This window comes from Nilaparvata lugens, chromosome 12 (genome assembly GCF_014356525.2).
Source record: "Nilaparvata lugens isolate BPH chromosome 12, ASM1435652v1, whole genome shotgun sequence".
NCBI classification, from domain to species: domain Eukaryota; kingdom Metazoa; phylum Arthropoda; class Insecta; order Hemiptera; family Delphacidae; genus Nilaparvata; species Nilaparvata lugens.
In genome coordinates, this window is record NC_052515.1 from 21,769,506 (window position 1) to 21,797,504 (window position 27,999).

Sequence of the window (27,999 nt, forward strand, 5' to 3'; positions counted from 1 at the left end):
AGTGTACGATTATTATACGCTTGAGGTGTGTTGTTGATTTTCAAGGCGGATTTCCACTTATCAGTACCATCATAAAGAAAATATAGCATAAGAAGATTTCCCATGGCATAATAAGGGAAGATTTTCCATGGCATAATAAGGGAAAATTTCCCATGGCATAATAAGGGAAGATTTCTTATAGTCGTTTATGTTGAAAATTTCAAGCAGATTTTTGTTAACTCAAGCCAATTACTGTCGACTACAGACTGTCTATTATTAGTGTTTTGTTGGGGTGAGAGTATAAGAACGACACAGTATGAGAGACTACCAGCATCACATAGCTCCACCAAAAACAACTACTAGGACTATCAGCTTCAGTTAACATTGAAAAATAAACGCCCTATACCATGGTATATCTTCTTATGCTATTTTTTCTCTGTGGTATCATATAAAGATTAAACAGTAAAAATATAAATATTATGATTTCTAATGGGACTCAGCCGAGCCGAGCGAGTATAAATAGTCCTATTAGAACAAATAATAATAATAATAATTTTTTTTTGTCAAAGAACAATTACAAAATTGCATTAGACAATGTCAGAGAATTTAAAAAAACATTACATTAATAATTTGGGTGGAGACCCACTCAATACAAATTTATACCATCTAGGTAACTCATAAATAAGAAATATAATCTTATACACATACTAGTAGGTCCTATAATATAACTTACAGTATCTTATAAGACAAACATTAATTGAAGGAGTTTTCATAAAATTCAGTCAAACTATAAAATGGGTTGTCACTTAGGAATTTGTTTATTGCCTTTCTAAAACTAGGATAAGGTAGATCTCTGACATATGATGGCAAATGATTAAAAAGTCTTATTCCCACATTAAAATGGCTTCTCAAAGTCCTTGATAGCCTTACTTGAGGAATATGTACATTTCTATAGCTCCTCGTATTATGATTGTGCACATTAATATTACAATCAAGGTTTCTTTCCTTCAATTTTATATACAAAAGCAACGTATATATACAAACAAATGACAGTCATGACTCTAGTTTTGACAAATAGCGGTTTGCAGTGAGCTCTCACATTTGAGTTGGTTACTATTCTTATCGCTTTTTTTGCAGAACCAAAACTTCAGACACCCGTGAACAATTTCCCCACAGAATAACACTGTAACTCAAGTGGGAATGAAACAAAGCATAATACACATTTAAAACATAGTTGGATAAATCGAAAATGTCCCTGCTTCTTGAGTTTTTCATATCCATGACAATCTTATAAACATCAGCACATGACACTTGTGTCCATTTGAATTCTTCATGTGTGGACGGTGGATGCTCCATGAAATCTCTTGCAGTAACCTGTGGTTGCTCGATGCCATCTTTTGCTTCCTGGACGGATGATGTGTAATACGTGCTGAAACGATCTGGTGAAATCTCAATATTTGAGCGTTTTGATCCTCCACTCCTCACTTTGTTCACCAGAGTCCACGCAGCTTTTGATTTGTTACCCGACTCTTCGATACAGTTGGCATTAAAACAGAGCTTTGCTCTATTTATTTCCCGTTTATAGATTTTTTTACTCCTTTTATAAGCCAGTTGCGCATCATCGCTACGTCTTATAAGAAAAATGGAGCGGAAAGTCATCATTTTGTCTTTCAATTCCTCCAGTTTCGGTGTATACCAGCCTGACTTAGCTACATTTCTCTTCTCAGCGTTTAATCTCAAAGGCCTCTTGGGACATATTTCATCGAATATTCTGTAAAAGGCTTCAAAAAATTTATTGAATGTCAATTGAGCATCTTCTTCCCCTTCCAGCATCTGCATCCAATTCACCAACATCAATCGCCGTTCCAACACTCTAATTCTCTCCATAGACAAATCTCTTCTGAAACTTTTAAAAACAGGTTCTTTTCTTCCTCTAAACTTTGTCTCAAATGTAACAGTAATTCCAGAGTGATCAGAGAAATCAAAATCAAGTATTTCCATATCATAGTGCTGTTGATCCATTGTTGTGATGACATTATCTAAACATGCACTATCACGTGTTGGCAAGCTGTTAATGTAGTGCATATTGAATTCTGTCAACAGGTTTTTAAAATTTTTCACACAGGCTTGATCAGTTGTCACGTCAAAATGCGCATTAAAGTCTCCACCAATAAATATATCCCTTTTTAGTTTAAAAAGATAGAATAGGAGCTGTTCTAACTTTTGTAAAAAAATGACCGGGTCCCCCGACGGTGATCTGTACAAGCTCACTACAATCACCCTCAATTCTTTAAGGTCAACTGCGGCTGCTTCAAATATCCGCTCCTCACATAACCAATCCAACTCAATCTCCTCATATGCTAGGTCTTGTTTCAGGTAAACAGCCACGCCTCCTCTTACATGAGTTTTCCTGCAATAGCTAGATGCTAGAACGTAGCCTTCAATTATCTCATACTTCAGCGCATCACTCCGCTGCCAGTGCTCACTAAAACACATAACGCTGAAATTTTGCTGGTCTGCCATTTGCGTAAGAATGTTCAATTTTCCAGACATACCTTGTAGATTCAGAAAACATACTTTCTTATGAGTGCTACTTTCACCAAAAATTTCATTATTCAAATCAATTCTGTCCGGGCAGTTCCATTCAGTCCGGTCATCTATACTAAAAAAGAACCATGAAGCGGAATTGGCGGAGATACTTCAGAGTTTGTAATATGGGTTGTCACACACTGAATAATTTTATCACATACATACTTTTTACCATATCCATTCAGGTGCATGCCATGCGATGTATGGAATCTTTCACCTATGTTGCTTATGTCTATGAAATTACAATTTGAGAAAAGTTGACAAATCTTCCTCATTGCTCTATTAGTTTCTGTTATCAACTCGTTCACACAGGACCACTTCACCAAGTCATAACGGCGCGGAATCGAAAATACAATAACATTGGTTCTGTAGAGAGCCGCCAGATTCCTTCGTAGAGCCACAAGAATGTTTTTCGCTTCATTTTTACTCACATCATTAGAGCCAGCTTGGATCACCAAAAAGTCGTTTCGATCAAATTCTGCAATTTTTTCTGGCAGGACGTCGGTAAACTTGGCACCTGATTTGACGAAAGAAGTGATATCGTACTTACATTTCTTTATAAACTCGTTTCTAACATTTCTTCCTTGACTGTCAGCATAATGATGCAACTTGATTTTATAAGGAGATTGAACCGTTGACACTTCTTTAACTGGCTGTTTTTTCTGTGCAATATTTCTAACATTGATCTTGCTATTAGCCTCATATGGGAACTTATGGGAATTATATTCTCACTTTACCGGACACCTTCTCTGATACTAATATTTGGGAATTCACCTAAAAAAGCTCAAATTTAGTCGCTCAAAAATAAAAAACAATTCATTGTAGCGTGATAATAAGAAACGTTATTTTAGTAGCTCAAACGCAACTGTGGCTCCAGTTAATCTCAATAATTTATCATTCTGTAGATTTTCAACAAACTCTAATGTCTCAAGTATAGTAATTGTAAAGGATTGAATAAATGAATGAATAAAATAAAATGTAATCTATAAAAAATCTTTATTAGTTATTTACAGTCTTTATTGCAATGTACAAAAATACTTCTTGATAAATCATAATATTTCTCTTCTAGTTTTTCTTTCCCTCGTCATCTGCCTGCATCTGAAAAAACAGCATAGCAACACAGTGTTAGTTAACAATATTAGTTATCTACACTTTTTTTTTTAAATATGAGTAAATTTAAAACTTAATGCATAAAAAACTTCAAGTGAATAATATTGAATGAATGTTCTTTGTTCTTTGGTAACAATAATATTATTGGGTGATGTTTGGCAAATTTAAAAATATTCTGTGTTACTGCATGTTCTGCAGTAGAATTGAAATTATTTGATACTATATTGACTGACAGTTCAATAAATTAACTGTAAACATGAACCCAATATATAACCTATAAACTTGAGTGTTGATACGAAATGACATTGGGTAATACGGCAAGGCAGAACATCCAAAAGGATGTCTCTGCCGATAAAAGCCATAAGAATAAATAAAAAATAAAACTGCAAATTCAGTAAATTGAGAATCAATATGCAAAATTTAAAGTTAATCAGTCCAGTAGTTCAGACGTGATGATGCGTCATTAGTGAATTTCCTATCCCGTACGTGTAATAAGCCAGTACTTTCTTTTATTATATTATAGATTATTATTAGACTTGCAACAATGGTGACCGACCTTTTTCTTCTTGCTGCCGGCACTGGGAGCGGTGTCGGGCGGCAGTGAGCTGCGTTTGCGCTTGCGCGACGACTCAGCCGCAGTCTGCTGCGACCACGGCTCCACGCTCTTGCCGACTCGACCGCTGCCGCGAGTCAACTTGAGTGTGTCCGATTCGTCAGCCTCGCTACGTAGCGGCACTCCTTCGCCCATCGCTTCCACCATCAACTAAAACAACAAAAATGTATTCGAATAAAATCTCAAACGTATATTGAATAATCTAAACGTAAGGAGGCACATGAGCTTCAGGCTTGTGAGTGGCTAATCAAAGAGAGATGAGTAGTCCTAACACTTCTATACACTCCTATTACATGGGAAACCATAGTTGGCTAGGTATTTTTCCTATTTTCTTTCTTTTCAGCACACCCCACCATGAAGCCTGTTTTTTGTATTTTGATTTTTTTATGTATATTGTGTTGAATTGAATAAAATTATTGATTGATTGAATACACAATATAAGTTAACACGAGTTTCACAATAGATAACAAGTATGAATTTAAGTTAACAAGAGTTTCACAATAGTAATAACAATTCCTTTGTATTGAACTGGATGTGCTGAACGCAAATAATAATAATATTGAAATGTGAGCTGACCTGTATGTGCTGTATGCATTCAGCCTGCATTTCGGTGGCCATCTCATAGACCAATGTTTTCTTGTTGTTGTACATGATGGCGTTCTGGAACATGAGCATCATGTCACGCTGGAACTCCACCGTAGTGCGCAGGTTACCCAGTTCGATATTCTTCTTTATAGTCGACAAATCCATTGGCCTACAAATAATATCATACATTTCACATTTAAAATTTATTTATTGCAAAAATAAAAAAAATGTATTTCCTGATGAATAGGGTTGAGAAGTTGATAAAGTAGGTTCTACATGAAAGACAGCAAATCTAATAGACATAAACTCAGTAAGTTACAAAGGAATACAGTAGAATTGAACACAGTTTTATAAATGAATATATTTAGCTAAAAATTAAAATCACAAAAAAGTTAACCAATATATTTATATGTTATTTGAAATTGTTATGGTAAATAAAATCAATTATTTACAAGTTAAATGAGTAAAAAACTGCATACAATCAATGTATTGTACTATTAAATTTAAAGTCAGACTCAGCAGTATTGTGATTAACTATTAGAATGCAGTTGATTTTTAGTTCTGTTTTCAGTCCCATCGAGCGAATCAGATCTCCTCTGAATGTATATCAGAGTAATTCGTTATTTGAACTTGTGTTTGAAAATAAATAGTCTTTTTAAAAAGTGATTCGTTTATTGGAAAATCATGAATTACATCAATATACAGCGAGTATGATGGGATAACAAGAAGGGGTTGATAGATTATTGTTTTGTTATTGAAATCAATGATGATTGATATTGAATAAACATAATATAATGATGGACTTCTCCTATAACAGGCTCATGTTGTGTTTATGTAAAAAAGTCAATTACCACAATAAACATTCTTTGAGCAAGGAGCAACCATCTGCGAATGTAATAAGTAGGTAAACTAGCTAGATCCAATAATGTGCCAATCTGTAATATTGCCACATAATCATTTTCAAATACATAAATTTTGAGAAACCTCAGGTAATAAAACGAAAATGATTATTAAATATAACAAATTGAGAAATGTTTAAATATAAAAACGTATAAATATAAAATAAATTATTGAAGGAAATGTAGATTGTCACCTGTGTATGACCGAATGATATCCAAGGGCCTGCTCATTGGTTATAGGCTTGAGAAACAAGGAAGCATACTTGTGTGTTGCCAGCCTATTGTACACAAGCATTATCGACTTCTTCCAAGCTTGCAGAGCTGCTTTATCCTCGCTGTAAACAACATTATCATTCTATTAAAATAATGCCTGCCTGTTTAATTGATTAATTTTTCATCGAATTTAAAAAAATTGAATATCTGTGAGTTAATTGATAATAAGTAGGCTATTATTTGAAAAGAGTCACAGGAACAGTAATATTTTTAGAATGCAGTGAAGTGATAATCAGCCAATTGAATTTTGAACGAATTGAAAAGGATTTGGTTCAATTGAAAGTAATAGACCAATGTTTGAATTATAAAGCCAGCTTCATTTAATCCTCTCAGCTATCCTAGTAGTGCAAAAAAAGTTTCAGGGTTGAAGGATTCAACCGCTCTCCTAACTTTAAAATTCCTTGGAGACCAAAATACGAACTTCCGACTATTTTTGGCAATTGAAAAAATAATTTCAATTATTTCTGAGAAAGTTTCTTGCTTTCACCACCCACTTATCTTTCAAAACAAAAAAGTTTCCAGCATGTCGAAAATTTCATGTTTTCTGCTCGAAATGTCTCGACATTGACGAACATAATCATTGATTAAAAAATAACTATAGGTCGGATAAAACTGATCCAGACACCAATAGAAATGGAGACATTCTCCCCGTTAATTTGATATAAAATTATTACAAATCATGACGCCCCATGATTCTCAGAGAAGTGATATTCAAAAGAAAAACAAATCTTTGCGATGTTTCTAATGTTATCATAAAAGTTTAATTTCCTTTTAATTCTTCAATCCAGAAACTTTTTTAGCACTACTAGGATATCGGGGATGATATTCTACATCCAATTCCAACGTTGAATTGGAAATTTGAGAAATTTGCAATTTCACACGATTTGACAACTCTGTAATTTCATCGGCCAAGTCTCAACTTGTTTTACACAGACTATAATTTGAGAAAGTTGCAATTTTACACGAATTGGCAACCTTGTAATTTTTTTTCGGATGGAGGGCCAAGACTCAAGTTATTTTACACAGACTATAGGACTGTCCAACAGACTAAAAAAAAACTTTTTCCTCCACCTACTGTCTAAAGTACTAACTTTACTCCCTAAAACATAATACTAAAGTGTCACTTTTTCGCTCTCGGTAGTAAAAAACAGAAAAACTCCCTAGGGAGGAAAAGTGACTCCATTTAAATAACATGGGAAGCATCTCTATTTTAAAAACTTACATGGTAATAGGTTAGAAGGTCTAAGCTCAGATGAGAAAGCATAATAGAGGTGTCTGTCATTGAGTCAACTGAATTCAATACCACAACCAGAAATTTGATCAACTCATGAAATATATGTTTGATATGATATTATATATGATATTATATTCTTAATATTAGTAGACGATAAAAATTTATACAATTTTAAAAATATTTTATTCTATTCAAAATACCAGCCAACAAATATTTTTGATCTGCAATTCAAATCTGAACCGCTTGATCTGGAGTCAGCCATTTTTGGTAACTGCCCAGCTGATATAATTGTTACAACTTTTGCCGATAGATAGTGCAATCGGCAGTACCAATCAGACGACCGGTTTTTAGGTTTTAGATTTTAGGTTATGTTGTTAGGAAACATTGTCACCAATACGTAAGTTATTAGAATGATTTTATTTGCAGTTTCTATAAAAAAATGTAGATGGAGGAAAAATGTTGTGTACATCACGAGCGAAAAATACTTTTTCTCCCTCGGGAAAATTGTTGCCCTCGGCTTCGCCTCGGGCTTCAAACTTTTTCCCACAGGGAGAAAAGTTGTACTTCTCACTCTAGATATACAAATAACTATCAACTGGAGATATTTTTCAAAGTTTTTCGATTTGTATAGGCCTACTATCAAGTTATCAAAATAAGAATTTTCTCAGGATTTTTTCCCCGATTATCACTTTTTGAGATATGAGCGCCTAAAGCTTAAATATTTGGGACGGATCATTTCAAATTCGGTAAGGGATAAATTCATGAAATTTTGAGAATAATTTCTTCATCATAGGCTATTTTCGATTCAATGAAAAAAAATCCTGGAAATATCAATTTTTGAGGAAGTTATTCCATTCTCAAGAATAACCAAAAAATGATTCAACTCAAGTTATTTTCAGTCATTTTTAAAAAATGGATTAACTTCCCCAAAAATTGATATTTTTAGGGCCGTTTGCAAAGTCAAAGCTTGAACTGAATTCAATCAGTGGCTTAAATTCAAAATGAAACACATTATAATAAACGAGACTTGATACGGATTTAATCCAGTTTAAAATGAAATTTAGTTTAAACTGTCACTGTGCAAACGGCCCTTAGTATTTTTTATTCAACAATATCATGAAGAATTAATTTATCCTCAGAATTTCATGAATATATAACTTACCGAATTTGAAATGATCTGTCCCAAATTAAATTTGAATTTTAGCGCTCATATCTTAAAAAGTAATAATCGAAAAAAAATGTTTCCTGGGAGAATGTATATTTATTTTGATAAATTAATGTATACAAATCGAAAAACTTTGAAAAATATCACCAGTAAAAAGTTTTTTAGCCTGTTGCCTGAAGTGCATCGTTTATCCCTCCATTCACGCAATCAATCCAGCCCTGCTGGTCAAAGATGAAGATTTCAAGTATCAGGCAAGTAAGTAAGTAATAATAGGGTCTTCCAGTGAAACGGGATGATTTCAATAAGTTACTAATACTTAAAGAAAATCCATTTTTCTAATTCAATGGTCATAAAAATATGGATTAAAAAGGTTGTCATTCACTATACAATGAGTGAAAAAAAATTCTATAACATAAGCTAAATGTCATCATTGTCCTAAATGTTGTCATTAACTGTATAATGAGTAGAAAATAATTGAATAAAACATTAGCTGAATGTCGTCCATTTGAATCTATGCTATTCTCAAGTTTGCTATGACATTTTGCAGCATATTGTATTAGCAAATATTTTTTTTGTTGTTGCGGATGATGCCCACATGAGCATTTATTTGTGCATGGGTAATGAAAGTGCGTTGGTGAATAGATGGGATAATCAAACGTCCATGCCATCGACAGGATTCGAACCCACGATCCAGGCGGTGCTAGCAGACCGAAGTTTGTAACGCTCCTAACCACTAGACCATTTGATCAACTTCATAGCGAGCTCGTCGTTTTTGGGCTAGGATAGTTCTTATTCCAGAGTTCAGGATCCAGCAGTGTGGTTTGTTTCTAAACAAGATTGCAATATTACAAGAGTTTCCATAAACGCTGTGAATGGTATGTTTCGAGGTTGCGTCATTTCCCGGAAAAGGGCTAAATCAGTTGTCCCCTCCCCCTCTCACACCATAGATGTGACAGCCTGAAATCTTATTTTATAGCGCTACTTGATTAAAACAAAACTGTCCCAGAATCTGTTAGAACTATCCCAGCCCTGAAACAACGAATTCGGGTCAAAATTGAAGGAATAACAATCAATAGGCTGCAAAATTTCAGAGAATCTTGAAATTATATAGATTCCAATAGAGATCATTTAGTAAATTATGTTATAATGAAAAAATAATGTTTTACTTACTGTGCAGTTCAGTTTAGAAAGGCTAACTTTTTTCTCCATATTTATGACTATTGAATCCAATAATTTTTCTTTGCATAGATTCCAATAAAGGACATTTAGAAGATGCTAGCCCCCTGTGGGTTGGTATCCCTGCTTGTCGTAGGAGGCGACTAAAAGGGACCGCAAGGCAACTCCAGAAGTTGACTTGCCTTCAAACCCACGGTATCTGCCCCATCAGGCAGTTTCGGAGGGACAATAAGAAAAACCCAAGAGACCAGAGATGGGTGAAACTCCAGGCACAAATGTGGGTCAAGAGGCTGAGTCGAGGGTGACTAGGTGCTCTAGAAGCAATTTTTCGACCCCTCCTTCAGCGAAAGGACCTACAAAAAAAAGCCAGGAGTGGAACTCACGTAGGTCACGAGTTTGTGGGTGGAGAGGCTAAAACTCACCACTGCTCAAAGAAGGGCGGCCATTCAGGCAAAACTTCTTGGGAGAGGTGAGGCTTTTGACCCTGCAGTTTCGGAGGGGCAAAAAGAACAATCCAAGAGACCAGAGATGTGTGAAACTCCAGGCACAAATGTGGGTCAAGAGTGGCCGGGCGTCCTAGAGGCAACTTGGCAACCCCTTCCTCAGCGGAAGGACCTTCAAAGAAGGCCAGGAGTGGAACTCATGTTGGTCACGAGGACTAATCAGTCTGAAGAGACTGCCAAGCATATCACACTGGATTGCGACAAGCAACCAGGTGATGAATTGGATGTTAGCTTGAGGAAAAACTTCTGGTTCTTGTAAAGGACACAGGTATTGGTTTGCCTAACTAGCATACTACTTGGGAACACAATAAGCTTCGGTTGACGTGTGGGGTTCTTTGAACCTTTGGATCCTTGAATCCGTCCCTTCAAAAATCATAATCATAATCATAGCAGATGATATATTGAAAAAAAATTATTAATTTTACGTATAATGGCAACCGTTTTACTTTACATTCATGCCCATTGAATTTGAAAAAAAATTTCAAAGAAGTAGTCACTTATTGAAATCATCCCGTTTCACTGAAAGGCCCTATACTTACACTATCAACAGTAACACTGCCCCTCCGCTTCTTCTTCACCAACCCTTTCTCTTCCTCCTCAGCCCCTCCATTACTGACCACAAGGGTCAGTACCTTTCTTGCCATTTTTTTTAATTTCCTGCATTTAGCACAAGACCACTGGGATCTCGCAATACCAGACATCTTTCTAAAGTTAGGTTCCGTGAAACATGTTTGACATGAATAATGATAGTTCTTATGACATCTTGGGCAATCTATAATATCGCGCTTTGGAACAGCTGCGTCACAAACTCCGCACCGCATATTGACCAACTAAAAAGAAATTGAGAAATAAAAACAAACTAGTTACTTAAAAGTTAAATCGAAAACAAGTTCTGATCAACTAAAAAAATGAGAAATTAAAACAAACTAATTACTTCATGCTACTATTGAGAATACATCCTGATCAACTAAAGAGGAATAAAGAAATCAAATAATAGAATTAAGGGAATGAAACGAATTAATCAGCAGTATAATCCAAAACTCGTTCTGATCATCTTAAAGAAATTGAGAAATCAAAACAAACGAAATAGTTCACAGAGAATCGGAGACACGTCTATAATTTCCGGCTGTTTTGTTAAGAATAAAACACGAAATGGTATAAAACTATATTTTTTTTTGCTGCTGCTGCTGCTGATGATGATGATGATGTAAATGATTATACACATATTATGAACTCCAGGCTTGGGCGTGAGTAAAGAGATAAATGAAGATTAGATATGAGTCAATTTACAAGGTTTCATGCTACCAGAAAGCGATTTTGAAACTCATGCATGGTATTTATAAGTTCGGGTCTTAAAGTGGTTACCCATTCAACGGGAGTAGCAAGCGCATGCAGCTTAACTTATGTTATCAATGACTTATCAGCGCGGCCACAAAACTTCTCATCACTTTACAGGTTAGCCAAGATTTGTCTTAATGATGATTTGAATTAATTTGACTTTTAGTAATGTATTCCTCCACTACAATAAAATGGTTGAATTTATGATTATTATTATTGATGGTTGAAATTATGATTCATTGAATATTTTACTCACTATTATTACCATCCTACAACGATATTATGCAATATTCAAACTGGATACGAATGAGTAAAGATCTAAATAAATTCATTCACCATAAATATTCTAGTAATGGAAAATGTGGCGTTATGCTAAAAATCATAATAATAAATATAGTCAACTTATCGATTTTTATAATGCAATTGTTGATCAGCTGACTTTAAAAGGGAATATTGATGTTGATTGCACACAAGCACAACGTTAGTAGACAGAGTCTGTCTACTAACTTTGGATTGCACAGGGGATATGAATCAAATTTTTAAATATTTGAACTACAATAGAATAAGCTTACAGGACACGTATCCTTAATAATTATCAACATGCTCCTATCAAATAAAGGGCCCTATCTATTAACAATAAAAATCGGGCTTTTAGCCAAGCACACTTTGGTAAACCAATCAGATTGAGTCTAATAGTTAGTTATCGATTCATTACTATCAAGTTAATATTAAACATGCTTCAAGATATTGATTAATGTGATAAAATAAAATAAACTTGTGATTCACTATTCTATATGATTCACTACAATCATACTTCTACAAATAGTTGTAAAAGTGAAAAAATTATTAATTTATCAACAGCTCATATTAGGACGAAAACCTTAGTTGAAATACAATTAATTAATATGGGAATTAAAGTGATTAAATATGAAATGATAGAGAATATGGTCTCACAAGATGTTAGTTCATCATGCAACAAAATGAAAGACCCGGTTGCACAAAAGTCTATCAAATTTTAACAACGATTAAATGCCACGGGAACCAATGAGAAAAGGCTTCTTCGGAAAGAATAAACATTTTGATAGAATAAGGCATTGATGCTATCAATACCACTATATCAACATCAACGTCTTATTCTTTCAATTATGGAGAAATACCATATATCCTCCCATAAAATCCAATTAATAAAAATTTTCTCACCACTTTCTTTGAAAAGAGGATTTCTCTGATTAGTTTTTATGGTATTTAATCACCATTAAAATTCAACAGACTTTTGTGAAACAAGGCGAAAAACCTGAATGTGTAATAATGAGACTTACCGAAACAGTATCAGAAGCGATGGACATTATATTGGGCAAAACTGCTGATGTAGGAGTACTTGGGGTAGACGAAGACGACATGATCTCATTGACAGAGACAGTAATAGCTGCACTTACATCCGCACGCGTAACCTCCTCACTAGTCTCACCTTCCTCCTCTTCCTTCTTCTTCTCCTCCTCCTCCTCCAACTCCTCTTCTTCGCCTCCTTTCTCCTCCACCTCCTTCGTTGCTTCAGCTGCCTCCGATATCATTTCTTCCTCCTTATCTTCTTTCTCGGGTTCCTTTGCCTCCGCACTTTCGTCTCCGGGTTTCGTCTCGTCTTCTTTCGTGTTGTCTTCGCTTTCTTCCTCTTCATCGGTTAGGTCTTTGGTTTCAACTTTCTCTTTGATGGTTTCTTCGGTTGGATGCGGGGTGGGGGGTTCGGTTGTTTCAACCACTGTCTCTTCGATACTGAAAACAGAAAATAGTTATTAAAACATTGAATAAATATTAAGAGTGAAGATCTCAAAGAAACTACAATATTGCCATTATTATAGTTTTGTTGTACCAACCGGGATCAACTCTTTTGAATCATCTCATCACACCTACTGCAAACTTGTGCTACAGTGTTGTTTTAGTCAGTTTTGTGTGTTGCTTTTTTGTATGACTGTATTCGGTTGGTTGTATTGTCACTTTCTACTGTAACTTTTATTGTATTGTTATTTCCGCCAGTGTTATGATTTTGTTACTTATTGTATTGTTTGTATTTTGACTTTTGCCTATTACTGCATTGTTTATGGCAATAAAAGATATCTTACTTTAAAAAAACATAGTGGAAGCTTCAAGCTTAGAGTGATGCATCATAGATAAACAATAGCGTGAGTAGATATCCCATGGTATAGGGCGTTTATGTTACAACTTTTACTGTTATCTCAAGCTGATTACTGTCGATTATTGTCGATTTTTACTGTTTTGCTGGGGTGAGAGTGTATGAACGGCACAGTATGAGAGACTACAAGCGTCACACAGCTTCACGGGAAAGAACAACGTGGACTATCGGCTTGAGATAACAGTAAAAGTTGCGACATAAACGCCCTATACCATGGGATATCTACTCACGCTATTGTTTCTCTATGGTTGCATTTAATGCATTCAAGGTCAAGTAGAAACCTTGGATACATGGATTATTTGAATACCATTTGAATACAAGCATTACATTCAACACTTTCAAGCTTGAACACCTTCGCCTCTCCACTATGATTGCACCTCTAGGTTAGTGCTGATTTCGACTGATCTCGACTGGATTCATCATGAATACAATTTAAGAATATTCATGCACCCCCTTCTTCTCAATTCTGAACAATGCTTTGAAACTACTTTATATAATACAAAATAGTTTTAACTATAATGCTATCAGAGATGCACAATTTTTCCATGAGAATTTATATCATTAACACTATAATCATTTTTGTCGTTTTGTCGTTTTACTAGTTAAGTTTACGGTTCACAAAACACAAGTTTCGATGCTTATGACATCATCGTGAATTGGGTGATCAGTTGAAACTCAACATACAACTGAAAATTATGCCATGATCATGAATATTTGTGAGAATAAAACTTATAATAAATCTATAAAAAATGAGCATACATATAATATTATGATAAAAAAATCTGGTGTGGCGCACTCACACAACTTTCCTTGCCGTTATGAGAATTGATCACCTGACGCTAGTGTTAACGCGCATCACAAGTCTACTTATAAACAAAGATCTGAGCCAGCTGGTGACAGGACAATAACGCTGGAGACATACGAGGTCTGCTATCTCTTCATAGTGAATCATTTAATAGAATCAACAGTTGCCAACAGTTTGCAATTGGATGATCACATTTTCTCGAATTTCGAACTTATTTTCAATTTTATGTGAAAATGTTACTGAACATTAATTGTAGAGATTTTCATGCTCAATCTTTTCCACTTGGAATTTTTTGTTTTAATTGTATCTGAAGCCTGATAATTGAGAATCTAAAATCAAACTTTGCATAGATGGGGCGGAGCTCCTGAAATTTTTACAGATATGAGACTAGTGGCAGTTGATAGAGCTTTTCAATTACTATTTTAGGTATAAATTTAATCAAAATCGTTGGAGCCGTTTTCGAGAAAATCGCGAAAAACCCTGTTTTTGACAACATTTTCTCCATTTTAGCCGCCATCTTGGATTGCATTTTATCGAAATTGTTCGTGTCGGATCCTTATTTTGTAAGGACCTTGAGTTCCAAATTTCAAGTCATTACGTTAATTGGGAGATGAGATAACGTGTACACACACACACACACACACACACACACACACACACACACACACACACACAGACCAATACCCAAAAACCACTTTTTTGGACTCAGGGGACCTTGAAACGTATAGAAATTCAGAAATTGGGGTACCTTAATTTTTTTCGGGAAGAAATACTTTCCTTACCTATGGTAATAGGGCAAGGAAAGTAAAAAAAATATTCAATACACCATAGTTTGAAAATATGTGATTCTCCTTTCGAGTTCTACAGCAGATACTATTTCCGGTTCTTTTATGGCCGGTTTCCGAGCTCGGGATTTAGCCAAGGTCTAGTTCTATACTTTAAACAGCTGGAGTCAGAAAATTGACTTTCCGAAACTGGGCATAGTCGTAGTATTTATGATAATCTTCATTTTCTCATTTCTATAATGGAAACGTTTTCCTTGAAATGATCCTAAATAATTCAAAATACCTGAAACTTCACACTATTTTCTCATTATTTTATTTTGTGTTCAATTTCCTAGTTTTTCGAAATTTAATTTACAAATCGTTAGTCGTTTTACTGCGACTACGCCCCGTTTCGGAAAGCCAATTTTCTGACTCCAGCTGTTTAAAGTCTAGAACTTATCTAAATCTCGAGCTCGGAAACCGGCCCTTGAAGACGGAAACCGGCCCTTGTAAAACGGGAATAACTGATGTAGGGAACGCAAAAAAGTCTAGTCAACTGAGTGCCCATCCTACTGTCACATGATTTCTTTTTGCAAGACCTCCAAATTTGAATCCATCATTCAGGGCCTTGGACCTGACTATACTCTCTCCAGACTGCGATCAGCGCTGGAAGATTAAGCCGACCCTCGCTCCTCCACGCGCAGGCACACACGCCCGGCCTACTTGTGCCATCGATATAATGTGTATACTACTTAGTATACAGGTCAACAGACCGTCCCTTAACTCATACACACAAAAAGAGACTGCGCTTGTGTGTGAGAGTAGTAGGAGGGTCGGCTTAATCTTTCAGCGCTCATCGCAGTCTGGACAGAGTATAATATTGGTACACTCTGATTAAGCTACGCCGGCTCACCGAAATTTGCATTATAGTAAGTTAATTCTATAAATGTAGGTAGACTTTTAAATGACTTATAGTCTATGAATCAAAATAAATCTAACAGGAATAGAAAACTCAACACACCTCTCAACTTGTTCCTCCTCAACCACCCTCTTCTCTTCCTCCTCGTCCTCACCCTTCTCCTCCTCAACAATCTTCTCCTCCTCTACTTTCTCCTCAGCTTCCTCCTTCACTGCAACTTCCTCCACCTTCTCCCCACTTTCCTTCTCCTTCTCCTCACTTTCCTTTTCCTTCTCCTCACTTTCCTTCTCTTCCTCTCTTTGTTCTTGTGTCACCTCCTCATTCACGACCACATCCTCCTCCACCACTGCTTCTCCGCCAGTTTCCACCACAACTTCGTCTTCCACCACTTCCTGTGCTACCACTTCTTCTTCCCCTACTTCTTCCGGTTCCACCTTCACTTCCACTTCTTTCTCCACCTCTTCGACTTCCTCCCCTACCTCTATCTTCACAACCACCTCCTCCTCCTCCTCTCCTTGAGTTGCGACCGTAGTCTCTTCAACTATCGACTCTTCGACTATCGAAGTGGGGAAGTCGACTATGTTGTCGACAACAACGGTCGAGTCGACAACCGTCTCCTCCTCGATGACCGCTCCATTATCTGGTTGGCCCTCTACGACCACCTCTGCGCCCTCTATTATCTCCTTCATCGTTGGTGCAGCAGCCGCCGCCTCTCCAGTGGCTAGGTCTATGTCAGTGCTAGTAATTTCCACAAGCTCTTCTTTTATACCACCGGCCAGCTGCAATCAAGAGTGAAAAAGTTTATCATAATTCAAAAGACTCATTGGGCAATTTGAATAAAAGGAACTAAATTTAGAAAGAGAGATTCAAATTCAAAATACTATTTGTACACAATTGTACTAAATTTAGGAAGAAAGGGATTGATTGATTGAGTACTTTATTTATGTAGATTACAATATATACTGGCTTATACACTTATATACAATAGCTTACAATACAGCAAAATCATAGATGAATTTACATAATATAGACTAAGAAAATAATTATTGAACTGTATATGATATGAAAAAGCAATTTGTAATATATTAACTATAGATAATTATATTGTTATGCATCTACATAAATTGGTGGAGCTTTGGACATATCAATGTCCATTCTTAGGAAAGAATATTAAAAATATCCTTCCCACTAACTCTCTACCAAAGGGAGAGAGAGAGAGAAAAAAAAATTGATAAAAATTTTAATCAATCTTTGGACAACTGCAATTTAATGAACTGAATTTGGGAAGAGAAGTTTTGGGCTACCACTTGTTTTTTCTTTCTAATATTGTAATGTTTTTTGTGTAATAAATGAATGGGGCTGTCAATCTTTATTCAAATAATGCATTTTTTTCAATAAATACTAATTTTCTATAATTTGAGATTATACATGTGTGTGTAGGGGTGAGATCCAGGTCACAATAGTCCAGGCGCTGGCTTACATTGAGCATACATGAGAGAGGCAGAGAATTTGACTTCGGATTATTGTTAGGGGGTCTTTAGTGTATATGAAACTCGATGTCGTCACGTCCCAGGGTGGTCGACAGCTTGGGGGGAGGGGGGTAAGTTGTAAAAAACGCGCGTTTATAAAATCGCCTGTCCTGCAGTTACTATTCATAGTACAGCTTTTAATTTTTTCTCAATATTATGTACACATAACTGGCTTTCAATGTGGTCCTATACATTTTTGCGATAAACCGCATAGTTTTTCCGTAAAAAAATAAAATATCTCGAAAAATGTATTTTTTTATTGTGGACTTTTTGTTATTTCTCGAATATTCAAGTAATTAGCCGACTTAGAGGAAAACGCTCCCAATAAACGTTGTAGGCCGTTTCTTGCTGAATCCAATGATATGTATAGTTTGAGGGTTACGATCATAGATGCGGCGGTGGGAGGCGGATAAGTAGCACTGTTACGCTGCGGCGCGGTCCTCCCCCATGATTAATGCGCGTAATGGCCTGTCTATCGCATCGCTCCTACTAGTCTATGCATTCAAATTATGTATTTCAGGAACGCTATCTTATGTATTTTCGGTCGCTGAACACGATTTTTCAACTCTCAAGCCTTAATAATTGATAATTCTCATCATAATATACTAATTATGGTCAAAATTACAAACTTCATCTCATTCTGCAAGGAAACTAAGAAATGACTGTTTGAAATGAACGAAACTTGGGTTTCAAGAAATATATTAGGATAGAATAAAGATAATATTCATATATGTTTATGTTCTATTGTTTTTATCTCAAATTAATTTATTGTGATGCGCTGCAGGCTAAATTATATTATTAATTGCACACTGGCCACGCTTACTTGATATAGTGGTCAGTTAATTTCCAAGAAATATTTGTGGAATTTCTTAGTTCTTCATGGTGGAAATGGAATTCATCATTCATTCATTATCATAATGATTAAAGTTTAGTATGAAAATGTTAATCTTTCGTGAATCTTCAGTTTGTCGTGAACTTTTGAGAAATTATATCCAATATAATAACAGATATGTGTCAAATCAAAATGAAATGAAAATTTAAATATTCATCCATATTATTTCTAACAGTATTATTATAATGATATTTCACTAACTTTTGATTGATTCATCCATTATGGTATTCCCGTTTTGTAGACTGTTTATGGTAGACTGTTTTGAAATGGTAACAAGTTATTCAGTATCAAAATTTGGGATTCGAATAGTTTTGGGCCATGCCTGTTATTCATTCCCAAACATATTTATATGATTTGTAATTTTATCCACAAATGAATGAATTTATGTATTCCTGCACGTAGCTAACGTATGGATTATTCCTTTATAGATTCTTGCATGTCACATTAATAAATCTCTGCCACAGATTTAGAAATCAAGTCTCGATGGTTTGGAGAGCATATTATTGGAGTGATTCTTTTACTCTGCTGCTTCTAATATGTTCACTACCTTTGTTTGATTTTAGACCATAGACATGAAAAGCTATGTCCACCTGTATCACTCCATCTCTATTGAGAATTTTCATAACTCTTCTCATCACAAAGTTACCATAATCTTGCAGCGTATTGGAGTTTTGAAAAGTGAAGTAGGAGTTGAATTCAGGAGAGCCATGTCATCATTATGCGAATTTGTCAACGATATTTAGGGATTTAGTCAAATCCACAACTAGTTTCACTTACAATTTTATGGGCCAAGTGAGATTAAGAGTTTTTTTTTCAAATATCCATCAGATGTTGACAGAGATTGCGGTTATTGTAGAAATGCATGCTGCACTAAAACTTCAATGCTGAATTATCTTTAAACAGCTACCTAGTAAAAATACAGAGATCAGATCTTTTTGTTCTAGAATTAACTAAGACTAGGATTTTTGTTTGATTGCATCGTGGAGAATGAAAGAACTCTGTTTCTTTTTATAGGTGAGAATACACTTTTACAATTTGCCACAACTATGTTCAGATAAAAATCGTTGGAGACCGAATAACTATTTCTTTCTATACGTTCAAAAGAGAATCACACACTTCTTCACTTGCTTCCAGACCATTGATAACATTATGCAGATTCTGTTGTCCATCAGAGTCTTGAAGAAAAATGTTATGTTCTCTTGAGAAGATTATGCTTCTGGAAATCATTCTCACCTCTCATTATTCTTGTTCTACTTCATTAGATGACTTTCTTCACAATCTCCAGTGATATCCATAATAATGTCAACATACTTGAACAGAATATCTTTGATGGAAGATTTATTTATATAGTAGCAGCCATTTTAGGAAAGCCTTTGAAGAACTAGCTATTCCAATCACTCAGTTTTGGATGATCGAATGAGGGTTTGCTCCAAAGCATGATCGGTTGTCACATTTATTAAATTTTCAAGGTTTCATTTGACAGAGAGTCAATGTATTGACTGTATAGATCTAATGTTTCTTTATTTGAAATTATTTTCTACTTCTATGGGTATTTTTTCATATTTTCTAGATATAACACAGACTTTATAACATAGTTTTTGTGATTGAATGAAAAAAGTATGGGATCTTTTCTCGTACAGTTTCTATGTGCAGTACCAGAGTCCTTCCTTATGAGCATGAATACAATTTAAGATAATTTAAGCTATGCTACAATAATCAATCATAAATTTCAAGTAGTCATTGATTTTGATTCTAAAAAACTCCACAAATAGCTCCTGACTTCTTTCAAATATACGTTGACAATCTCTCATATTTGAACCGTTTATGAGTCCTTGTAGTTGTTTCAATGAATTGATTGCTTGCTCTCACACCTTAATTAGACTGATCTCCCCTCGATAGATTTCCAACAGTATTCTCTCCAAATATTTCAAATTCAACAAAAATATCTCTCATTCCACTTTCATTCAAGTACCACCCCAAGACAATCAGTCAAACTCAGCCAGATGAAAAGTATCTATTCGTAGATATAAAAGTTACAGAAATCAGTTGATAAAGCTGCGTTTACACCAAAGTTATTAACAAAATGTTAATAACTTAATCTTTATAGATTCTATTAGATTGAATGTTAATAACTTAATCTCTACAGATTCTATTAGATTGAACGGAACTTGGCAAACACATATGTCCATCATATGTATGATAAGTTATGTTCAATCTAATAGAATCTATAAAGATTAAGTTATATTAAAATCTCCTTAATAACTCTGGTGTAAACGCAGCTTTAGAGTTGTATTTCCTCTGTAATCAAATATTTAGTCATATCACATGGGAGTAATTGGCATTATTTGTGCTTCAACTGTAAATTTATATAAAGAAAATATTTTACTCCTTTTACACGGTGCTCTATATGGGGTTGCCTATATTATTTGTTTAACTTACTCCATTACTTGACTTTCGCAATTCCAACGTGATCATTGAACTAAATCGAATAATTATTCTCTCCTAATGGAATATCAGTTTTTTATCAACTGAGAAACACATTAGGTTTCCTAACAGGATGGTTTATCATTTGTGAATCTCGAGTCTAATACCCGGTTCGGTCAAGAGATTTGAACATGCTCAAATCAGGTACGGTTTACAACGAGTGCCATGGAGCATAATATGACTTTTATGGCGATAGTTACTATCGATAATCCCAGTGCACACTTGCAAATGAACAAGTGAAGTAAAGTAAAGTAAAGTAAAGCGTACCCAGCTTGACCATATTCAAATATCTAGACCGAGCTTGGTGAAGCTCTATAGAAATGAGTTAAAGTTGAAGGATGATGCAGAATTTATTCCGCAATGTAAATCAAATCATTAAAGAAGCACTGACCTGCGCATCGGGTCCAACAACTATCATGTCAATGGTTCGCGAATCGAGCTCTGCCAACTCACTCAGAGTTTCAGCGATTAGATCACTGTCAGGCGTGTCGTCTATGGCTGAGATTGTTGAGATCGCTGAAGTCTGGAACAACAAAACAATTGAACATTATACAAATCGACTTCAACACTTAAGATGTTCATGGCAACAATTTCAAATTTCATAATCAATAAATGAACATAGTCTAAGAAGCGTTAGTAAAATGAGTTGAGTTGGGGTTAAGTGATAAGTTGAAGTAATGAAATAATGAGTTAAAGTGAATCTTAATATAAAAATAAGCGTATTCTTTTGACGCCCCAAGGAAATGCGATTCGTTATTTTTACATTCACAGTCTAGACAATGATCATTGACTCATATAATCATTTCATTCAATGACATCAGCAGAGTCACAATGATTTATAATAAAATACATTACTCATTTCATTTCATTTTTATTTCACCACCTACATCACAAGGATGAGGGGCAAGTCAAGGAAGCGAATGAAAGTCGCTTCTTGTCAATCTCACTTTTCACTGGAAATTCCTTCAGTGAATAGAGTGGATTGTCTAGAAGGTATTTTTTTAGAGCTTGCTTAAATGGTTTAGGCTCTTTTATACTTTTTATATCGTGTGGCAGGCAATTATGAAAGCGGATAATTATGTTAATAAAACTACTGGTTCTCTCCATGTGCATAGTTTTATATTTTGACTTTTTTAATTTAATGACAATCAATTATTATAATTGAGCGCATAATTCATATTTGAGAGGTAAATGTGTCAAAATGCCATACGCTATATATATATGAAAGCGGAAGCCCTGTGTGTGTGGCTGTCTCTGTTTTCAGCAGTCTACTGTACGGGAGGTCGAAATCGTTTTTTCCTCTTGCATTATGTTCATGTATATTGTGTCTACATGGCCTAACCGTTACATATTTTTTATATATAGAATTGTCTTGTAGATATAACTTAATACATATAACTCATAACTTATGAATAGGTCAAATAAATAATACAATACTGCTAGGTTAAGAACATCTTACAAACAGGAGTAAAATACATTATACAAAATATAAAGTTTTTTATAATAAAATATCGTTATTTTAACAGTTGCTTTCGTGTTAACTGTTATCTACGATAAAGTTATTTATGTTAAATAACTGGGCATCAATTCGAAATTGAGACTCATTAGTAATATAAGGAAACATTACAACTATCTTGAACTTATTAATTAATTGTTTGAATTTCAAAGAAGAATTTAATAAGAGAAAATAATATTACTTTGAAGAGCCTAATCATTGAGTCAGATTAAAGAGTCTATTAATTAAAAGTCGATGAATCACAAGAGTGATGTTTGGATATTTAACTTAGAAATAGAGTAATAGTGAATAGATTAGAGAATTGAATGGAAAATGTTCAAATGAGATTTGGTTTGACATACCGCTGTTTGATTTGATAATATTGATGTGTTTTCTCTGTCAGTACAAACTTCTTCTGTTTGGATATTCTCGGCTGCCACTATTACTTCTGTTGGATCTATGTCTGTTGAAAAAAGTACAACAATAGATTATTGCAACATTTTAACACAAATTGGATTTTTTTCCTAATAAAGTATTTTAATAGGGTTACTTGAATGTTCAATTATAGAAAACGAATAGTACCCTTGTAATATCCTAAAATAAAACACGACTAGTCAATATTATTTGTGTTTGTAATTATTTTACATGAACTTTAAGTTTTCTTCGTTCAGTATCAATATGTGTATAGTCTTTAGCATTAATCTACTACAATTTTATAGAATCAATAAACAACATACAAGAGTATAAAACTTTGAAAATTTTGACAACTATACCAGAGACGATTTTGATATAATCCATTATTCGAATACAATTTGTACTGCGAAATACTTCAAATATGTACTTTCTTCTCAATGACCTACAAAACTCATAATTAATTATCTAGTGGTGAGAAAAATAATTCCTGTGAATAAATATCCTGAATTGCAGTTGATACTTTTCTTATTAGTTAAAAAGCAAATTATTATTTGAAACCCCGTTATCATTGCGATAAGGGAATCTGTACATGATAATTTTAATTGTAATATTGTATTTCTCAGATGAAAATGAGATTCTTATCTATTGAACGATACTGTAATCTAATAATATGCTATCAAATACCTTGAAGGCCACTGAAACTAATACTGTAATATTGACATAGAGAAGAAAGCTACAAAAGAAAGTTAAAATTATGTCAATCTCAAGCTCCTTTCCTTTTCCAAGTCATTTTCAATTAGCATTCCACCACAATTATCAAGTAATTTCAATTATTGTTCTCCTCCCAATTATCGTCATGATGTGTGATATATTGTATATATGATACATTACAAGTGACATATCACATGATAGAAGAATTAAATGGCAGTTGCATGTAAGAATTAATGAATTATCCACATTTCATGATTTTATTCATTATATTATAATTTTTTGGTTTTAAACAATTAAATATCCTACAATGAAAAATAGTCGGTTATCAACTTTTTATATTGAAAATAGTTACATATCTGTGACTTCATTTCTTATCATTTGTAAACTTATTATGAACATTTTACATGAATATGAATGCTTGCCATTGGCCAGTTAGAAGCCTAGGGGCCAGTTGCACGTACGTCTGTTAAATATGGACATGAACGCCGATTAACAAATCAGCGTTAGTTTTACGGATTCATTTCTGTTTCACAAAGATCGGTTAGTTTTTATTCCCGATTAAGTTTTCCGGTTAACTAACCAAGAATTTAACGGTTTCACAATCCGGCAACACTGTAATTTAACCGACAGATGTGTATTTAGCTGATATTAACATTCAAAATTAGGTTCTGATTTTTGAGGTTAGTTTTCGATCTGGTTCGTCTGCAGATAGCATGACAGACACGACTGACGACAGACAGAACATTTTTATGGCGCATGCGTAATGAATAGTCACCGCTTCTCTAAAAGCTGCGTTTACACCAAAGTGTAAATTTGTTTACAACAAAATCTTAATAACTTAATCCTTATAGATTATATTAGATTGAATATAACGTACCATACACATGATGAACATATGTGTTTGTCATGTTCCGTTCAATCTAATAGAATCTATAAGGATTAAGTTATTAACATTTTGATAATAGTCTAACTTTGGAGTAAACCCAGCATATTTTGATTTTCCACAGAATCACTCGCTCACTTTTTACTATCCACAGACGACGAAAGTCTTAGCTGTTTCAGCCAAGGATTAATTATCCTTTTTATGTCGTTCAGCGAGTTTTCTCAAGGATGAGACCTAGTGCAATCGAATTCTTATATCATAAACCTACTATGTTCCAAATTTCGTGAAAAATTGATAGAGCCGTTTTGAGATCCATTGAGCATAAATAACCAGATAACCAGATATAAATATAACCAGATAACCAGATTTAGAAATATAAACAGACATACAAAAATTGCTCGCTTAATATAATAGGATAAGAATAGAATGACCCGTGCAGTGCAAAGCGCCACTTACTTACTTTGCTTTTAATTATAATAATATTGATGATTGCCATAACTGTAATGTAAAGATTTTTATGCAATAAAGTATAATTCAATTTAAATCATATTAATGTCCGGTAAACAGCGGCGCGGCGCGGCGCGCTCCCAGTGTGCGTTGAGCAAAAACGGCGTCTCCGGTGTGCTCCGTGCTTCAACTGACAAGGCGCGGCCCGGCGCGTCTCCAGTGTGCTATGAGCTCAACAAAATGTTGTTGTTTATCAAGTGATACGACCAGCTTCGATAAATAGATTTTCCATGTGTACATCATAATTATGCAGCACCCCATATCACTAATCCATATTGTAAAACTGATTGAACTATGGCATGATAAATAGCATTTTATCGTAAAATATAATCTTGACGAACAAGATTACACAGAATCACTAGTACTATTTATAGTATCGAATTATTAGTTATTCTATATATTATAGAAATATCAAGTATAACGCTTATCATCCTAATCAGCGTTAGTTGGATTTAATTCCCCGTGAATGGCCTGTTAACATTTTTTTACGTCGATTAGTTTAACCGGCGTTATTTTTCGATTTTTACCTTTGTGCAACCAAATTTTCTTCATTTCAGCTAATCGCCGTTGAAATGGTGCCAACTAATCAGAATTAAACATTTTTACGCCGGTTACTTTAATCGGCGTTATCGCTTGAAATTTCTGTTTTGTGCAACCAAAATGCATCGGTTAGCGCTAATCTCGATTGAAGTATAGCATTTTATCGTGATTAAACGTTAACCGACGTACGTGCAACTGGGGGTAGGTGCCTTATGTAGGCATCACTACCAAAAAAATAAAATATAATGAACGTGGTACAATATTGTCTACTCCAGTAATGAATTGAAATGTTGAGTTGAATCACTTCAAGATCGAACAATACAAATAGACCATTCAAACAAGATATATATTCTTAACCATTCGAACAGGAGTTAAATGTATCCTTTCATCCACTGAAAAAAGCTAGAGATTACTTACAATATGAATTGAGCAATGGTATATGTATGAAAAACATCAAACTGTAGACTAAAAACAAAGAACCTAAAAGTGGACTACTTCACAGAAAATTTAATAAAGTATAACAAAATAATAGCAATGCGAAATATGTGAATTATAGCCCGATTTCTGGAGAAACATAAGAAATCGTATATGAAACCTTTATAGTATATAAAAAACTTACCAGTTACAACTTCCGAAGGGTCTGTTTCTACCAATGGAATGTCTTCTATCTTAACATCAATGAGATCATCCTTGACATTATCCAGCGATAGTACTTGTTCTCCTGTAATGGAGAATGAAACCATGTAAATGTGTAAATAATCAAGAAAAAATATAGATAATTCAATTTGATTTTGAGTGAAATATCATAAATCGAAGCTGCGATGCTTTTAAATAAATATAAATTAATAATTATAATTGATTGACGAACAAGATTACACAGAATCACTAGTACTATTTATAGTATCGAATTATTAGTTATTCTATAAATTATAGAAATATCAAGTAGCCCTATAGAAATGAATAAGAAAATTCTAAATATTATTCAACCAGTAACCAACAACCCTCATGTATAGAAATTTATTTATTTATTTATTCAGAATCATACTACTTCTAGAAAAGTACAACATATTAGTAGAATTGGTTTAGATTAGTGAATTGGAAAATCGCCGCAATAAAGGAATTAAGATATATGATTAATGCATTTGAAACATTTTTATGAAATACAGAAAGAAGTGGTACGTATTTCTAGTCCTTTATTAAGGCGAAAACTAGATCAATGGATAAAATAATAAAACGATTTATAGAAAATAATAAATATACAACAAATATTTTACTTGAAACTGGATTTATCAAATTAATTTACAATTTAGGAAAATTATTTAGTAGTTGTGCCTCTGATTTGGAGGTCAGTTATAAAGTAGCCAAAATAGCAGGCTAACTTCCCTAAAACATTGTAAATATAGCGAGGTAGAACTAGAATAATCAAAGAGTCTCCCGATTAATAATAGCCGTATGAATACCATACGATACGTAGAATAATCAAATGAATTCTTTTAAAAAGACAGAAATAATAGTAGAAAAAAGATAAGTTGATAAGCATCACTAGATGATAGCGCATCTTGTCAAACATCAATAATATGATGAATAACTTCTAATAATGGAAAGTTTTCTGTATTTTTGGCTTCAAAATTGTCTGAAATAATTTATTTAATGCGCGGTGATATCAAGTACAATATTTGACTATAATCATTCTAAATTCAAAATTTTTACCTCTTATATATTTTTGGACAGAAATTGAACTTTTAACTTTACACAGTAAGAACATAACATATTATTTTTATGGACATGTTATTATATATCAAAATTTGGGAACATAATACTTTTGGGCTTTGCCTGTTGTTCTTTCCTGATCATATTCATATGATTTGTAATTGTATCAAGAAATGAATAAGTAAATGATAATACGTCACTTATTTTACATTGTAATATTTTTGTTAGTAAGGTAACATTTAACATAAATAAGTCAATATAAAGAAAAATAAAAATCTCAGTACCCTTTTTGAAATATTTTATAACAACATGTTTCGGACATTTATGCCATTTTTTATTTTTCTTTATATTTATATTACAAGTAGCCCTTATATACAGAAAAGAGATATATTAGTCAAAATGGTTATTCCATGCTTTTATAGAAATATAATGTTAGAGACCACCTGAACTATTAGATTATAATCCATTCCACCAGAATAAAATGTCTTACCAACTCCCGGTGGAATAAGTTCAGTCAAAAATTCGGTTATTTCTTTCTCAGACAACTCATCTTCTACAATATCATTTTGAGGTGGATCGTTCGCTGCTGAAAACGCACAATGAATAGAAAATAATAGAATAGAAGGCAAAAAAGACAATAATCGTATAAAAGGAATAGAAAAAATATATGATTATATTAGGATACAACCATAGA

The 27,999-nt window shown here is 34.0% G+C and overlaps 2 protein-coding genes across 2 annotated transcripts in view; both read right to left on the bottom strand.

Annotated features, from left to right (window-relative positions):
- Positions 1-3,545: 3,545 nt before the first annotated feature.
- LOC120353861 (bromodomain-containing protein 8) lies at positions 3,546-6,216 on the bottom strand. Its single transcript, XM_039439145.1, has 4 exons — positions 5,970-6,216; positions 4,868-5,045; positions 4,235-4,441; positions 3,546-3,666 (listed from the first exon to the last, which is right to left on the bottom strand). The coding sequence occupies exons 1-4, from the start codon at positions 6,068-6,070 to the stop codon at positions 3,634-3,636; spliced, it is 519 nt and encodes a 172-aa protein (XP_039295079.1). The 5' UTR covers positions 6,071-6,216; the 3' UTR covers positions 3,546-3,633.
- Positions 6,217-10,582: 4,366 nt separating this feature from the next.
- Positions 10,583-27,999, bottom strand: part of LOC111055091 (bromodomain-containing protein 8) — a 46,736-nt gene continuing 29,319 nt past the window's right edge. Inside the window, exons 10-14 of the mRNA XM_039439138.1 lie at positions 22,903-23,003; positions 21,437-21,568; positions 16,243-16,919; positions 12,784-13,234; positions 10,583-10,956 (exon numbers count right to left, since the gene is read on the bottom strand). Coding sequence (XP_039295072.1) covers positions 10,633-10,956; positions 12,784-13,234; positions 16,243-16,919; positions 21,437-21,568; positions 22,903-23,003 — 1,685 coding nt within the window. The 3' untranslated portion in view covers positions 10,583-10,632. The remainder of the gene's footprint in view (positions 10,957-12,783; positions 13,235-16,242; positions 16,920-21,436; positions 21,569-22,902; positions 23,004-27,999) is intronic.